This window comes from Mesocricetus auratus, unplaced genomic scaffold (assembly GCF_017639785.1).
Source record: "Mesocricetus auratus isolate SY011 unplaced genomic scaffold, BCM_Maur_2.0 Super-Scaffold_100004, whole genome shotgun sequence".
Taxonomy (NCBI): domain Eukaryota; kingdom Metazoa; phylum Chordata; class Mammalia; order Rodentia; family Cricetidae; genus Mesocricetus; species Mesocricetus auratus.
In genome coordinates, this window is record NW_024429189.1 from 118,878,419 (window position 1) to 118,894,740 (window position 16,322).

The 16,322-nt window shown below is 51.2% G+C and overlaps 1 protein-coding gene across 1 annotated transcript; it reads left to right on the top strand.

The window, feature by feature from the left end:
• Positions 1–7,518: 7,518 nt before the first annotated feature.
• Positions 7,519–16,135, top strand: Bpifb6 (BPI fold containing family B member 6). Its single transcript, XM_013125233.3, has 13 exons — positions 7,519–7,622; positions 8,033–8,182; positions 8,341–8,395; positions 8,828–8,888; positions 9,530–9,621; positions 10,252–10,425; positions 11,529–11,579; positions 11,935–12,108; positions 12,597–12,664; positions 14,110–14,155; positions 14,838–14,901; positions 15,240–15,316; positions 15,932–16,135. The coding sequence occupies exons 1-13, from the start codon at positions 7,519–7,521 to the stop codon at positions 15,962–15,964; spliced, it is 1,149 nt and encodes a 382-aa protein (XP_012980687.2). The 3' UTR covers positions 15,965–16,135.
• The last annotated feature ends 187 nt before the right edge of the window (positions 16,136–16,322 follow it).

A 16,322-nucleotide genomic window follows, 5' to 3' on the forward strand; every position in this document is an offset into this window, starting at 1 on the left:
GATAAAACTAATCAAACTCTCCTATCCCTAAATGCCATCATGCAAGTATTCAGCTAGGTGCCTGCTGGGCACTGGGTGATGAAAGGTGTGGTGAGTGCCACAGGGAGGGGCCAGTGGAAGAGAGAACCACAGAGCACATCAGTAGGCACCCCAGCAGGAAGCCACACCGCTTTGTGGAGACTGAGGTGGTTCACACTCAGCACAGACGAGTGCCTTAAAGCAGAGCAGTGGCAAACTGCTGCATGATACCATGGAGCAGAGGGCAGCTCAGGTCTGGCTCCTTGACAAACATGCCATTGTCCCCCTTTTAGCTTTCAGCCTGGAGCCCACACACATCCTCTGAGGCCTTTGATGCCCCTCTGCTCTCTGTGGCTGTGCTCGCCAGAGCCTGATGTCTTCAGGGCACCAGCTCTTATGTGGCCTTGCCTAGTCACAGAGGCTAGGTCCTGCAGTGTATTGCCCTCAAGGCTCTTTTCAGGTCACTCTGATGTCCTTCAACAGCAGTCTGTGATTATTGGAGTAGATGAGCTAGACAGCAGGGTCTTCTTTCACACTTGATCCTCCACTCACTCTGACCCTTCCCAGAGTTCAGCATACAGCAGGTGCATAGTAAGTTTTCAAGGGGTGAATTGCTTGTCTATGTGTGTGCTGGAGCCATGTGCGGGAGTCATCTGGGGTGGAGGGGGCTGTTGGCCTTGAATCGCCCTTGCTGGGTCCTTGGGAGCTTGAGGGGAAGGAACGAGGATGTGGAGTCTTGGGAGTCTGAGAGGAGGGAGGGGAAAGACACAGAAAGCTCTCTGGAGGAGGAAATCCACTGGCCGAGAAGCGTGACTGGGCTTCGGGCAGTGATGGGACAAGTTGTAAGAGTCCTGGCAGAGGACACAGTGAAGGGAAGTCAGAAAAGTGGGCGGGAGCCCATTAGGTGTGTGTTGGCTGGTTTTGGCTGGGTTCTGGAGATCTTGGACGCAGAGGCAACTCCTAGCCAGGACGCCTACTAGCTGTGTGATTTTGGGCAAATGGCTTGTCCTATCTGAGCCCCAGTTTCTCTATATGAAAAAGGGAGGTATTGTCAAAGTGCTTACCTAGCTGTGTAGTTTTGACTCTGGCCCCAGCTGAGCTGATCAAGAGATAGTTGCTTATCACTGCCTGAATCATAAAGTTCTGCCCTTAGATTGGAGGAAATTGTAGCTTAAGGAATAGAGAGAGCTGCCAGGGCAACAGGACTTGGTAGGACAGCGTCTGGGATGGGGCTTTAAATCCCTTAACCCCATAAAGGGTTTGTTGTGTCTTCGCACGGTGGCGTCCTTCCATTTGCCATCCTTTACCTTCCCAAGTACCCAGTCTGGCCGAGGGACAGTGGGTGTTTCGTGTGGGCCATTGTGTGTGTGGTGGGGTCGGTGGTAGGGACAGAGAGATGCTCGTTGCACCTTGCAGATCAAGGTGGAGCCTGGGCAGGCTGACTGAAGCTGCTTCTTGCCTTGTATCAACCCTGCCATGACCTCAGCAGGTCTCATCTACTCAAGGCCCCAAGTGCCCAGGGGCCAAGTTCCAGACTGTGGGTTCCCTGAGGAGGGGAACATGAAAACCCCAGGCCTCATCAGCTCTTTGAATCATTCACCAAGTGTAGTGACCCTTGAAGTATCTGCAGGCTAGGCCTTTCCAGGAACTCCTGGGAACCAAAGTTGAAGCTGGGCACTTGGAGGCCTATGACCCTGGAGTCATTTCTGCCTTCATGGGCACAGGACTCCCTTATCATGTCCCAATAGGACTTCTAGGAGGGTTCCTCCTAGAATACTTAATCACTATCTTCTCAAGTCCCCACAAGATGAGAATCTCAGGGACAGTTCCCCCAGGTCCATCCAGTATCTCCTGGTCTTTGTACCTGCCCACTAGAGGCATGGCTCCCTCAGGCATCAGCAGCAACGTCCCTGCTCAGGGATCTCCCCGTCCCCATAGCACCTTGTCCTTCCATCTGTCCTACCCCTGTGACTGAGTGGCTCTACCTGCCTTACCTCTCTCAGGAACGATGTGGACTTGGGCCGGTGACTTGCACAGTGCCCATTTCGGGATAGGAACCCCGACGGTCTCACTCCCTGTGCTCACCCCCGTGCCCTGCACAGGCCTGGAACACAGTAGGTGCTTAGAGTCATGAGTGTGTATTTACTGTGTGTTCAACGTTGGGGAAGGTATAAGTTAGAGAGAGGGAACAGCAGGGGCCGGGTGTCCCCGGGGACAGTCACATCTGTCTCTAATACTGGTCTTAGTGCAGCCCTTGGGCTCCCCAGACACTCTCTTCTTCTGTGCTATTTGTGTTGGAACAGAACAAATGCTCACGTGAGCTCTGGGTCTCCTGTTCTCTGTGACTCTAGATAATTATCTACCCCTTATTAAGCCCTTAATTATCCAAGCAGCTAATCAGGCTCCAGAATATAAGGGTTCCCTCATCACAGGATTGGAGGCAAGGGGCAGTCAGCTACAGGACTTTCCCAAGCTTGGCAAGGTAAGGACAGTCCCCGACCTGTGGCTCTTCCTTGAGTGTCTCAAGTTTGTAAAACTGACATTTTACAAATGAAAAAGCTGAGGTTGCGGGAGGGAAGGAACTTCTCTGTAGTTGTTCAGCGAATGGGGGATGTAGGGCTTGTGTCTATGTCCTTGTACCCTGTCTGATGCTCTCATTCACAGGTAGCTGTCTTCAAGCACATAGGGCTCAGGGTAGCCAAGTGGGCAGCAGAGTCAGCAGGCCCCTGTGACTCCATCCAGGGGCCCGTGGAGAGGAAGGAGGGAAGCCTAGACTGAGCTATGGAGGCTGAGAGCTCAACTGGGTCTCAAGGGCTGGCGTGGGCAGCAGGGCAGCACAGTGGTTTGTTCCTACTGGTTTTGAGGGCTTTGAGGACGTGAGTGGGACAGGAAGCTTGCTGGTGGTGGAGGTGAGGGCTGAAAGGGACCCTTGAGGGCAGGTAAATGGGAGGTAACTGGAGGCAGGGATTGTACAAGGGAGGCAGAACTCAGGCAGAAGTGCAATCAAAACCAGAACCCTGTTATCTCCATGTCTCCTGGGAACACAGCATGGCCTTTTTGCTCTAACATGGTGCAAACTCTGCCTGAGTCAGCAGTGAAGCTTGGCATTGGCCCTGGCCTGGGAATGGGAAGTCTTCTGGCAGGGCTGTCTGACCACCTGTGGGGTGGCTGAGATTGGAGGAGACTTTTCGGAGCTCTTTTGTCCTTGTACAGAGCCTTGCGGCAACTTTCAGAAAGCTTTGCCCTGGAGTGGCAGCCATGAGCGCTTGCTTGGGGCACACACGTGTGATTCACAGGGGCTGGAGAACCCTTAGCTCATGTGGTCTTAGAGTTTGATAGATTTCACTTCACTTAGGGACCTATAGGGCTGTTCTTCAGACTCTTCCGCTTACATCTTCTGGGTCCCAGGCTCCTTAGGTGCCCTCTGACCACGTTGTCATCAACTTGCCCTCCCGACTTTCAGATCCAGAAGTGGCAGGGCTGTCTGCTGGGGCTACCTTGCAGCATTATGCCATAAGTGGGAGCTGGATGGGTGGATGGATGAATAATAATAAACGAATGCATGAGCTAGTGGGTGAGTGAAAGAATGAATGAACAGATGAGTGGGTAGATGGATAAATGGATGGATGAACAGACGAGTGGATGGATGAATAAATGAGCGAATGCATGAGCTAGTGGGTGAGTGAAAGAATGAATGAACAGATGAGTGGGTAGATGGATAAATGGATGGATGAACAGACGAGTGGATGGATGAATAAATGAGTGAATGAATGAACTGGTGGGTGAGTGAAAGAATGAATGAACAGATGAGTGGGTAGATGGATAAATGGATGGATGAACAGACGAGTGGATGGATGAATAAATAAACGAATGCATGAGCTGGTGGGTGAGTGAAAGAATGAATGAACAGATGAGTGGGTAGATGGATAAATGGATGGATGAACAGACGAGTGGATGGATGAATAAATGAGTGAATGAATGAACTGGTGGGTGAGTGAAAGAATGAATGAACAGATGAGTGGGTAGATGGATAAATGGATGGATGAACAGACGAGTGGATGGATGAATAAATAAACGAATGCATGAGCTAGTGGGTGAGTGAAAGAATGAATGAACAGATGAGTGGGTAGATGGATAAATGGATGGATGAACAGATGAGTGGATGGATGAATAAATGAGTGAATGAATGAACTGGTGGATGAGTGAAGGAGTAAATGGAGGAGCGAATGTAAGGATGAATGAATAGATGAATGTGTAGATATATGTAGGAATGAATGGATGAGTGAACAAGTGAACATAGGAGCCAATAGATGATCTGATGGATGAATGAATTAATGAACAAATAAGTGAATCAATACGTGAATGAATGAGTGGATACGGGTTCATTTCATACCTGGGCTGGGAAGGTATGCCCAGGGGAGGTTCGATTGTGGGTTTGGGAGACCCATGACTTGTGTGTGCTGTAGTGCATCCAGATGGCAGCCCCCCTCTAGGCAGACACAGGCCAGCTATGTGGCCCCTCCCTCCTTGATTCCTTTCAGTCAGAGCTCAAGCCAGGACTGCACACGTGGCCCCTGCTGGGACAACTTCAGGAGCTGGTAAGTAGAGGTTCCTGGAGGGCCAGTGTAGAGCGTGGCTTTCTTGAGAACAGTGAGGGACCAAGCTAGGAGGTCATCACTCAGCTTGCCATTCTCTAGCTATGAGGCTTCTTGTGTCACTCAGTTTCCTTATCAGCAAGAGTATGTCTCAGGGGACCTCCAGGGGTTGAGTTGGAGTTTTAGACTCCAAAGGTAGGAGAGGCTGGGCTGGAGCAAGTGAGGGACTCAGTGGTTCTGTTCACACTGCAGGAAGAACTACTTGATGCAGATGTGTTCGAGCTCCCCTGCAGGCCCAGAGCTGTGGGCACTGAGCTGCACTTGAACTCGTACTGATCTGCAGCTGACCCTCCCACTCCCCATGTGGCAGGCTGGCTTTAGTCCACAGGAAAGAGGAATTTATGAAGAGTACACTCCCTGAAGTGGCTCCATGCCCTCTGCACAGGTGGAGGCATGCTGTGGATCCTGTGTCTGGTCCTCTGTGGCCTGCTGGCTGGCACTCGAGCTGACCCTGGGGCTCTTCTGAGGTTGGGCATGGACATCATGAACCATGGTGAGTGGGGCCAGGGAGACATGGGGCAGGTGATAGATAGTGATTTCTCAAGTCTGCAGGGCTTGAGCATCTACCATCTGCAAAGACAGTCTAGAAGCAACAAGCTACTCTTAACCTTCCATTCTACAGAAGGGAAAGTGGAGGCCAAGAGAAAATGAACCAGCTCTCCAAGCCTCCTCAAGTTAGATGTAGACTCAGAAATCCTGCTTCCTTCTAGTCCTTCCTTCACTCCAATGGAAGGGGCTGATGCCCATGTGTGGGCTGTGGAAGTGACAGGTGTGGCTTTGACAGCTTGCAGTGTGACCACAGGCAAGTCCTGTGCCCTGTCCGTGTTGTTTGTGTACCTGTAAATATAGAGGATACAAACAAGGTGACCAGTTTTCCCTGGCAGGGTGGAGTGATATGTGGGAGTAACCTCCTCCAGGAATTGTGACTCATTTTTCACCCTGTGCCCCGCTCCATGAAAGAGTTAAGTTCAGGTGCAAGAGGTCAATGGCGGCTTATTCAGTATTTGCTCCCTCTCTGAAAATTAGGCTGTGGCTCTGATGGGCTGTTTCTAACTGGGTACCACTTGAAGTTTGGACACCCCAGTCCTGGGAAATCAGCATCTCTTGGTGCTGGGCTCAAATCTATTGTAACCATTTCTGAGAGGAGCTGTCTGGTCACTTCCTATGCTGTCCTTCCAGGTCTCCATAGTTGTGCTCTGTGTATACCTCCTCACCCTTTAGCTAGACTCTTGCTGTCCTTACTCCTGGTCTGTTCCCTGTCCCCTCCTTTCTTCTTCCCTCCCTTCCTCTCTCTCCTTACCTAGCCCTGCCTCAGCATCCCCAGCCTCAACCCCCACTGTCTCAGTCTCCCACCCCGGCCACTCCCTTCCCTATCTCTGCCCTTGCCACACCTCTGCCTGACTGCTTGCTGTGTCTTCACTTCCAGTGAAGAGTCCCATTCTTCCTCCAAGGACCAGGTAACATTTGCCACCTCCTCCTGGCAGCTGTCCCCTTCTGTGTAAGAGTCAGTTGTCACCCTTTCTCCTCCAGAGGTTCAGAGTGCAATGGAAGAGAGTCACATCCTGGAGAAGATGGCCGCTGAGGCTAGCAATCCACAGCCGGGGGGAAAGGCCATTAAAGGCCTCAGCAAGTAAGCAGGGGGTCCACAGGGAGGACAAGGCATGGTGGGGCCTGATATAGGCAGGCATTTTTCCTGCTTTGGCCTGGGATTTCTCAGTCATGCACTGAGAACCATTCCTGCCTAGAGTCATTCAGAGGAAAAAGTGAGCTAACTAAATGATGGAGGATCTCCTTCTGTATATATGTTTCTCTTGTTGGTTGATAAATAAAACACTGATTGACCAGTAGAAGCGGGAAGATAGGTGGGACTAGGAGATGAGGAGAATGCTGGAGAGAAAGGAGAAAAAGGCCATGAGATGCTATGTAGAGACTGGGAAGATAGAACATGCCAGGTGTTCTCTGGTATGATAAGGCCATGTAGAAAAACATAGATTAGTTATGGGTTAATAGTTAAGAGAGAGCTAACCAGTAAGAGGCCCTAGCCATTGGCCAACAGTTTATAGATTATTATAAGTCTCTGTGTGTTTATTTGGGCAAAGCGGCTGTGGGACTAGGTAGAACAGAAACCTCCATCTTCAACTAAATATACATGAAATCAAGTGGAAAGAAGTTTTCTAATGGTGGGGTTGGAAAGGTGTTGACAGTAATCCAGGAATGGGGAGAAAGGGCTCCTTGCAAACACCATCATGGCTGGTTGGGGCTTCCCCTACTGCTGTCCTGGGGAGCATTCTGAGACACTATCTGGATTTAGATGAATAGGATAGGTTAGCTGTGTCTATCAAGAGCTCAGGATGGGCAGATGGAGGTATGTGTGCCACATCTTTGCAGTTATGATTTTTAAATGTTTCTGAACCAGAGGTGGCAGTGCCTCTAGGGAGGCATTTGCCTAGAGACGCTTTTGGTTGTCTCAACTTGCAAAGGAACAGGATACTGCACTTAGTATACATGAGCTGAGATCAGAGCTATTACTAAGCCCCAAACACCAAAGGTGACACTGTTGAGAAACTTGGATCCTGTCCATTCTTTCTAATTTGTTGTTGAGAGCCTGAGGACAAAAGAGGGAAAGAGAACAATAGTGCAAGGTCACATAGAGTCAGCCATGTGTCTCCCTTCACACATGAGGGTTTTCAGTACATAGATGGTTCAAGCCTAAGCCTGTGGTTTACATATCAGATGTGGGATAGAAGTTTACTGAGACCTTCTAGTGAGGTGGTAGAGGGTGGAGGAGCATTTGAGGGCCTGGGTCTTGTCTTCTCGGTTCTCATCACTGTGCATGTCTCCAAGTATGAAGGTAAAGGATGTCCTGGAACCTGTCATCACACTGAACTTCGTACCTGGAGTGGGCATCTTCCAGTGTGTGTCCACAGGCATGACCATCACTGGCAAGAGGTTGGTGTGGGAAGTAGACTGTCCCCTTGTTTCCACCTTCCACGCAATTTGCTGAGTACCCACTGCTTATTATGTGGGTGCTGGAATCTGAGGTGATTGTAGACTTGGGTTCTACTTTAATGGAGACCAGGTGGAGCAGAGCCAGAGCCCGAATCATTGGTAGCAGGGGACAGGACCAGGCAGTGGAGGGAGTGGTCAGGGAGGCTCCAGGGAGGTGATTACAGTTGACCAGTGTTTCAGATGGGTCAGAGGTCATAAAAGTAAGAGGGGAGTGGAAAGGCCCCATCCTGTTTTTTTACCATGTGGGATTCTCCCTTCTTAGATGCTGAGGTTGTGGGCAAAGGGAGTGGGCATAGTAGTCCCTGAAGCAGAGATACCAACAGTGCCTGCCTGTCTGCTTGGTGTTCTAGCTTCACAGGAGGGAACATGGAGATCAACGTGGTCCTGAACATCACAGCCACCAATCGGCTTCTGAAGGATGAGGAGACAGGCACCCCCATGTTCAGGAGTGAGGGCTGTGAAGTCGTCCTGGTCAGCGTGAAAACCAATCTGCCTAACAAGTAAGGAGTCCTGTGTCTGAGAGCATGGTGGTCCTCGCTGCCCCTCCCCATCATTCCACTTCCTGAGCCACTGAACTATAACCGTGCCCCTTTGTGTCCCTTGTCTAACTTGGTGTCATTGATGCATTGTTCACCTGCTCCCCATGCCCGCGTTTCAGCAAGGCCATCAGCAAGTTTGTGGACAGCACCCTGCACAAGGTCCTCCCTGGCCTGGTGAGTGTCCCTGAGCAATCCTCCATCCCTTCTTGGTGCAACTACTGCGTCCAGGGCAGCCAGTGAGTTTGCCCTTAGGCAGGGACCTTGATGGGCTGATAGTGGCTAAAGAAAGTTCAGTGTCTATGGCTGGCTCAGGAGAAGAAGTGCAATGATCATCTAGCAGGGTCTGCCACAAGCACAAGTATAGGCAACAACAGTGGTGTGCTCCAGCTTGACACCCCTGCTCAGTCCCAGGCCAGCCACAGGAAATGAGTCCTTGGTAATTTTTGGGTGTGCAGGCTCTGCTGTTGATGGTCCCATGACTTAGGCCTCAGCAACCATCACCCCAGCTCCAGGCCTTGCCCTGCTGGGGTCCTTAGGATTCCCTGTGGATTATGGACTCTCCCTGTTTGTGCAACCCACTCAGGTTTGTGTCTCCTTTGCTTGTAGATGTGTCCAGCCATCGATGCTGTCTTGGTGTATGTGAACAAGAAATGGATCAAGTTGACTGGTGAGGACATCCCTCTTCCACACAGGATGCCACATTAGCCGGGTTCCAATGCCAGTACCCTCCATTCACATGGATGTTTCCAGGACAAGAGGGGGCTGAGATCATGATGTTCCCACACTGTCTAGAGGAGAGGCCTGAAACCCCACAGAGCGCCTGGGTCCTTTCGTTTCTCTACCTGAATTCCAAGACAGCCGCTCCGCAGACAACCCCAGACCTCATGACCTAATAAGTCGTCTTGGCTGGGCATTCCTGAATCCTGAAGAGGTCATCTGTCTCTACCATTTGGGGCTCACAGGGCCCCCCAGGGTGGGAGAAATAAATGTAATGACTGAGCTTGAAGATCCCTTCCTGCCTTGGTGACCTTAGCAGTGGGGTCTGGGAGAAGCTGCCCACTTCCCCCAGCCTCAGTGTACTCACATGAGAACATCTCGTAATTCCAACCTCACATGTCTCATTACTGTGGCAAGAGCCCCAGTGAATGAATTCCCAGGCTCTGGGCCAGAGGAACAAAAGGTTACCAAGGTCTAAGTCACTTCTTGGGTCGCACAGAGGGACATGATGGCTCAGGAGCGGTGGCTGCTTCTGGCTTTTCTAGCTGCTCATGGGGCTGGTGCCATCTGAGTGGAACCTCTTCTCCACAGATTCCATGCCCGTGAACCAGATGGGCTCTGTCAAATATGCCTTGACAGCCCCACCAGCCACCACATCAAGTCACATCCAGTTGGACTTTAGTGTAAGTATGAGGATCACCATGGTGCTGAGCTCAGACTTGGTGGGGGGCTGGTGGGGCTGATTCTATCCGACAGGTGGCTGAGAGGTGATGAGTAGGAGGAGCCTGGCTATGGGGACCTCCCTCTCACCCTGCTCAAAGTGAGGCTGCTAGGGCTGGTGGCTTCTATCTCGTCTCTTACAGGACTGTTTCTCAGAGAGTGGCTGTATCCTGACATTGTATAGATGGGTCACTGAGACAAGGAAAGGCTTCTGCAGTGAGTTAGTGGCAGAGTTGGGTCCTCACACACATGAGCAAGCCTCTTGCAAGAATGTAGATGAAAGGGCCAGGAAGTCACCCCCAGAGTGGTTTTCCTCCTGCCATGCTGGGGCTGATCTCCTTGCTTGTGAGAATGATGTGGAAGGGTTCATATCATGCTTTGCACACATAAGGGCCCAAGCCAGAGTCAGAGTCACTCTTAGGAGATACTGCTCGGGACCTAGTGACTGATGCTCTCATCTTCCCACCTGCAACCTGCTCTGCCCTAATAATGTCTTGCTGACTTGAGGTCTGACCTGAGCCCCGTGGTTGGAGAACAAAGACTCCCCTGGCTTCATTCCCGCCTGGCTGAGTGTCCCTCCTGTTGTATCCCAGCCTGTGGTGCAGCTTCAGGAAAGCCAGGTTATCCAGCTTGCTGCTGATGGGTCAGTCCCGGAGTTCCCCGAGGGCTCGGCCAAGGGCTCACAGCTGCTGCTCTCAGCCTCCTTTCTCACAGCCGAGCTGGCCCTTCTGCAGAAGTCCTTGGATGTGAACCTCAAGGACAAGAGGGTGAGCCACCACTGCACTCCCCTGCTTTGCTTCTGGAGTGACAGGCTCTGCCTGCCTGCTGTACCTGGGAACGACACAGGGGTCAGATGCAGAACCAGCACGGGAGATGTGGGGCTGTTTGGGGCTTCAATGGCCCCTGCCTGCCACTCACTCCTTTGCTCAAGTGACCTGTGTCTACTCATCTGGACAGCTGACTGTCCGTACAACCAACCATTTAGTGACCCACCTCCACTTTTTCAAAAGTCGTAAAACCATGCACATTGGAGGTCAGAGGGCAGCTTTCTGAAGTTGGTTCTTTCCTTCCACTGTGGGTTTCGGGGACTGGGATCAGGCCAAGGCTTGTGTGGCAAGAGGTCTCACCCTCTGAGTCGCCCCGGCACCCCTTTTCCTACATTTCTCATGCCCTGGCAGCCACTACCTCACTTTTACCCAAATCATCACCCACCCACTGTGTCTTCACGACCTGGTTCATCCTTCTGTCACGTCATACCGTCAGCGCCACAGACGGGGGAGAAGTGTGCCACTCCATCACCGTAACCACACAGCTCTTGCCATGGTCCTTTCTGCCACTCACCTGCTCATTCAGCTGGGTTCCAACCTGTGCATCCTTCCCCCTTTTCCACTGCTCCATCACAGCATCTTAGCACCCATCCTCTCACTGTCCGTCCATCTTCTCACCAAACAGTCCACCTGTCTTCTCCCCAGGCACCGTGTGCTTTCCGCTCAGCACTCCATTCCGCCCACCGGCACTCCCTCTGCCCACCCTCCCCCACCCCACCGCTCATCTGATGTTCTGTCCCCCTTCCATCTGCCTGTCTGTCTCTGAACCAGCCTTGCCCTCTTGTCCACCATACCTGGCCATTCTCCCATCTAACTTCCTGCTTTTCCATGCAGCATTTCCTCAGCATTTGACAACAAGGGTCGGGAGCCACGGGAGCTTGGGTGTGTAAATGATGGTTGGGGGCTGGAGGTTCCTTCCTTAGTTGAGCACAGTTGTGTGTGCAGGCGAAGAAAGACTCTGAGGCCCCACCCTCCTGAGGCAGAGAGGTGGATGTCGGGATAACTGGACCTTGCACAGTGTCCACTCTGACTTTGAATTGCAGGTTGGTAAGCTGTCACAAACCACTAGGACACTGGCTGGCTTCATCCCGCAGGTGAGTGCCCCAGGCCCCTGTGACCACTGCACTCACGTTGACCTCCAGGCAAAGGGGACTGGCTTGGGAGGCAGCTGTTCAAAGTGTGCATGCCCTTCGCCCATTGTGGAGACAACCTTTCCACAGAAGCACCCTCTGGGTTCAGCCTATACAGCTCAGCCCTAGTATCTTGTGAGTCCTGTGCTCATCACAGAAATAGCTAAAATGTCATGTTTTGCCCCGTTCCTTTCCTAAGAGGAACAACCAGGTCTTTGCATATTGGACTTCCAGCAGAAACCAGCTACTTCCTGAGACACCCTTGGGCTGAAGTCCAAGGACTGGCTCTGAGAATATGCCTTGCTCTTGGTCTTTGCAGGTAGCCAAGATGTATCACAAACCAAAGCCTTTGCTGATCAAGGTCAAGATAAACAACCCACCCAAGGTCACCATGAAGGCTGGAAAGAGCCTGATGCACCTCCATGGTAGCCTGGAGATGTTTGCAGCACGTCGACATGGCAAGCACCCAAAGTCACTCTTCCTCCTGGAGACTGTGAGTGGGGCCCATCAGTAACCTCTCTCTTCTTGCGGATGCCCCCAGCCTGGAGGATGCTAGGATTTTAGTTAAGAGTCAAGACACAGATGGAGTGACCTGACCTTAGGCATTACCACCTGCTGTATGGTGGTTGAGTGCCTCCTCTCTCCCTCCAACACTCCTCAGTCAGCCTGCTCCAGGAGAACTGTGGAATCCTGAAGAAACCCCACACCCAGGGCTGGCTGAGAGATGCTTAAAGGGTTGAACAGTAGCTATGCAGGGGAGAAATTGATGTTGAGAAGCCTGGGGACACCCTAGTCAGAGAGTGAAGGCTCAGAATTGTTATCACCATGTGCAGACATTAGCCATGGGTCAGGTGTTTATGAAGGTTCATGCGTGGAAGTGTGGAAAGGCTGCTGGGTTCAGTTCCAGGACAAGACAGGAAGCAGAGGGCAGAGGTGCCAATGGAGGACCCATTGTCTTCTCTGCTCCCTCCCCTATGCCAGCACCTTGGTCTGGAAATCCACTACTCAGTGCGTGAGAACAGGCTACAGATGGCCACCTCTCTGGACAGGTAAGAGTTTTGATCCCATGATGACGTCCCTGTAATAATCCTGACTCTATTCCCCATCTCACACCCTCTATCTCTCCTTACCATTTACAACACACACTGGTGGACAAGTGCATCTCTATGCCACTATTACCACACTACTCTGACCACTGTCTACTCTTCCTCTTGCCCATTCTTGTGGTGCTTCTTGCCTTCCAACTCCAGGCTCCCGCCCAGATCCATCCACCATAGCCCACACTACCAGGCTGCTCTGGTCATGTAGCCTGCTCTAGAGCCTTCAATGGCTCTGTACTTCCTACATGGTCTTACCTTAAATCTTAGCTTGACACTATGAGCCCTTCTCAAATCTTCTTCTGTCTTCACTCTTCTGCTTTGCTCTTTCAGAGTGAATTTGGATTTGGACCTTGGTCCCCTCCATTCATAGGTCTTTGTCATTTCTTCCAAATGAGCCAGGGCCCAGCTCCATTGCTATTACCGCCAGGGTATCTTTAGCTCTGTGTACTTTCTCTAGGAAAGCAGTGGCCATATACCTTACTGCCACTATCCTGCTTCATTCTTATACTCTCTGGGAAAGGACTCCTTACATCCAGTTTTACACCCAGCCGCTCACTGATTCCTGTACTCATCTCAGTAATTCAAATGAATTGAATTTTGTCTTTCAATGGCAAGAGACAATGTTCTAGCTGGAACTGCTTTACAGCCTGAGAAGGAATATTTCAGCTCATGGACATTGGGATCAAGGCACAAAAAGTTCTCAAGAATATGGCTTCCTCCCTCCCTTCCTTTGCTAAGCTCTTTGCTGCCTAAATTCTCAGACAGTTCCTCCCACCAGGTGGTAAAGGGACCCCAACAGCAAGAGGACTCCTGGTCCAGTAGTTCTCATAGTCACCAAAGGTTGGAGTCTAGTTTGGGTTCTGTGGGTAAGGCTAGACCAATCACAGTTACCAAGAGATGGAATGCTTGGGTGACCTCATCCTGGGCTGTTGTCTCTGCTGGGGATTGTCTGCCTATATGGCTGGCTTAACATGATTGCAGAGATGCAGAGTCTTGTGCTAAGATGAAGTGTGGACAGGCAGAGTCCAGATGACTGCCCATGGCCTGTTCTGGTGCTGGTGTGTGTCAGTGTCTCCCGGGAACTGTGTTGGGGAGGGGAAAAGAACTTCCCTTGTGTCCTTCAAGGATCTGAGTCTGGCCTGCTGGGTTGTGGATGGAGTTGTGGACATAACCAAGGACCCAGAGTTTGGAAGAACAGGGTTCACGAGAGGCCATTAAGGAGGGCTGTGAGCTGTGAGGACAGAATGGGAGGTAATGAGTGATGGTCACCATCCCATCACAGATAATGTGCAAACAGGATGCAGCGAGGACACCTGTGGAGGCTGTGAAGCTGAGGAGCCCCTGTCTCAGTGGCTTTGACCGTGCTACCCCACATCCTCCCCTCTCCTTTACAGTTTACTGAGCCTGTCCCGGGAGTCTTCTTCAGTTGGCAACTTCAACGTGAGTGTTCCGAGTGCTCCTGCCTAGCCATCTGAAGGCAACACTGAGCATACAAGGGACGGGCCCTTCAATGGAGCCACAGTAAAGAGAGCAAGGACATTCATATGCTTTGGGGCTCCTGACACACTACCTGTCCCTTCTGAGTCCTTGTTCCCTTTCCCAGATAGAACCTGGATAACTCTATGGATTGATTCTAAAAGTGTCACCATGGTAGTGGCCTGGCTGTTATTTCAATTAGTCTTTAGACACAGGGCGCCCAGCACAGGGTCCCAGCACAGCACCCAATCAAGCAGGTACTAATATGACATCAGCAACTATCCTTATGGATATGTGAGTCCTCCTGGAAGCCTGTGAGTAGACACTGCCATAGCTCACATTCGCGGGCCCAAAGAGCTGGTGGATGCACGGCCAGCAAGAGCTCTCAGTTTTCTGTCAGATCAGGAGTGCTGGCCACACACAGCCTCCTGCCTCCTGAGTGTCCCCTTTCCTGCTGCAAGACCCATTGCCCTGCATGTCACCTGAACAGGGATTAGAAGGGTGGCAGAGCCCAGCCCCGAGATCTGAGGCTGGCTAGACAAGCTGTTTGCTGTCTCTACTGTTCTCTTTTGTGCTCTTCAGGCCTAGGTGAGGATAGGTTGAGGAGGTGCTGAACTGTGTTGGAGTTTCCTTGTGTCTCTTCCAGGAGGCGGAGTTAACCGGCTTCATCACTGATTGTCTCCAGAAGGCCTACATCCCTGTGGTGAATGGTGAGGCTTCTCCAAGAATCAGGACACACTTCACTAAAGTGGCTTCCACCTGTGTGGTCTCAAAGCCTTGGGAGTAAAGGACCAATGCCTAAACATTGAGGCCAGTGAAGGCTTAATGTCACCTTCTTGGAGATCAAAGCCCGTCTCATAGTTTGGGCTCTGTCCTTGTCTTCCCATCTTGAGTGAGATTTTGGCTAGCAATATAAATGTAAGATAGACAGGTGCTGTCCGCCTGTGTAGCCAGCAGACATGACTCGATCATGACACTAATTCCCACCATTCAGCTCCAGGCAGCTTCTTAATTGATCGCAAGCAGTTTTCCTATGTTTATTTCTCAGATGTACTCCGTGTTGGGCTTCCACTCCCAGACCTTCTGGCTATCAATTACAACCTGGCTGAGTTGGATATAGTAGAGGTAAGGGAGGGCCTGGGCGTGGTCATGTCAGTTAACACCTCGGCCAATGGGAGATCAGCAAGAGCTGGCCTCTGGCCACCTGGAGGGGAAGGGTGGGAGAAAGCAGAGGGTCACCACTGTAATCCCTCCAGTCCCAGAACAAGGTCCTTGGCTAGGCTCTCACAAAAGGGTACTCCATTTTACTACTCTCTTGCTCTATCACCATGATCTCTCTATGTCCTTCCCCCATTTCTGGGTTTAAATGGGGGTGAAAATGTGGATATCAACCTCATAGAGCTGTTCTGATTTTCTGAGACAATAAATATGAAGGCATATAGTAAGTGCTCAATAAATACAAGCTTCTTGTTGCATGTTAGACTTTGAGCATGGAGTAAATTAAGTGGACATTTCTTTTGTGCCCTGTCTCTACTCTAGAAGGTGGCAAGGCATGTTCTTATTTAACAGTTGAGAAAGTTAAGGCTCAGAGGGGCACAGGTACTTTCCAGGTCACAAGGCCTTTGCTTATATAGTGTTGCTCCATCTCCTAGCCATGGGTGCTTCCATCTGTTCCTGAGCCTGGGCAACTCCTTTCATCACTCCCAAGCCCCTCTTTACCCAGCTCTCTTCTCCCATCAGGATGCCCTGGTGCTGGGCTTGAAGGTGGAATGACATGGCAAGACTCTGACAACTGCCTTCAACTGCATGGTTCTGTACCAGCAAAGAAGCCCAGATGGGAGCCAGATGGGCCTGGACCTGCCACCAGCGGTTGCTTTCTGTGACCAGGAGAAAGCAGAGGCCTGGTGGGCCTCAGTAATAAACGGGAAGAGGACTCTCACACAATCCAGTGTTTCCGTCTCTTTTTGTAGCCAATGAACATGTGATGTTTGGTCTCCTTTGATGGGTTTTAGGGTCTAAGACCTTAAAGGGAAGCTGGCCCAGCCTTGGGGTGGGTTAGAAATGTGGCAAGCATATGCTGATAGTTACTCTTCATTCTTTCCTTGCCCTCACTCATCCAGAACCCATTGGA

Coding starts and splice junctions, on each gene's coding strand:
- Bpifb6 (XM_013125233.3), top strand. CDS start 7,519: ATGAAGGTAAAGGATGTCCTGGAACCTGTCATCACACTGAACTTCGTA. Junction 8,183..8,340: donor AAAACCAATCTGCCTAACAA/GTAAGGAGTCCT, acceptor CCCGCGTTTCAG/CAAGGCCATCAGCAAGTTTG. Junction 11,580..11,934: donor TGGCTGGCTTCATCCCGCAG/GTGAGTGCCCCA, acceptor TGGTCTTTGCAG/GTAGCCAAGATGTATCACAA.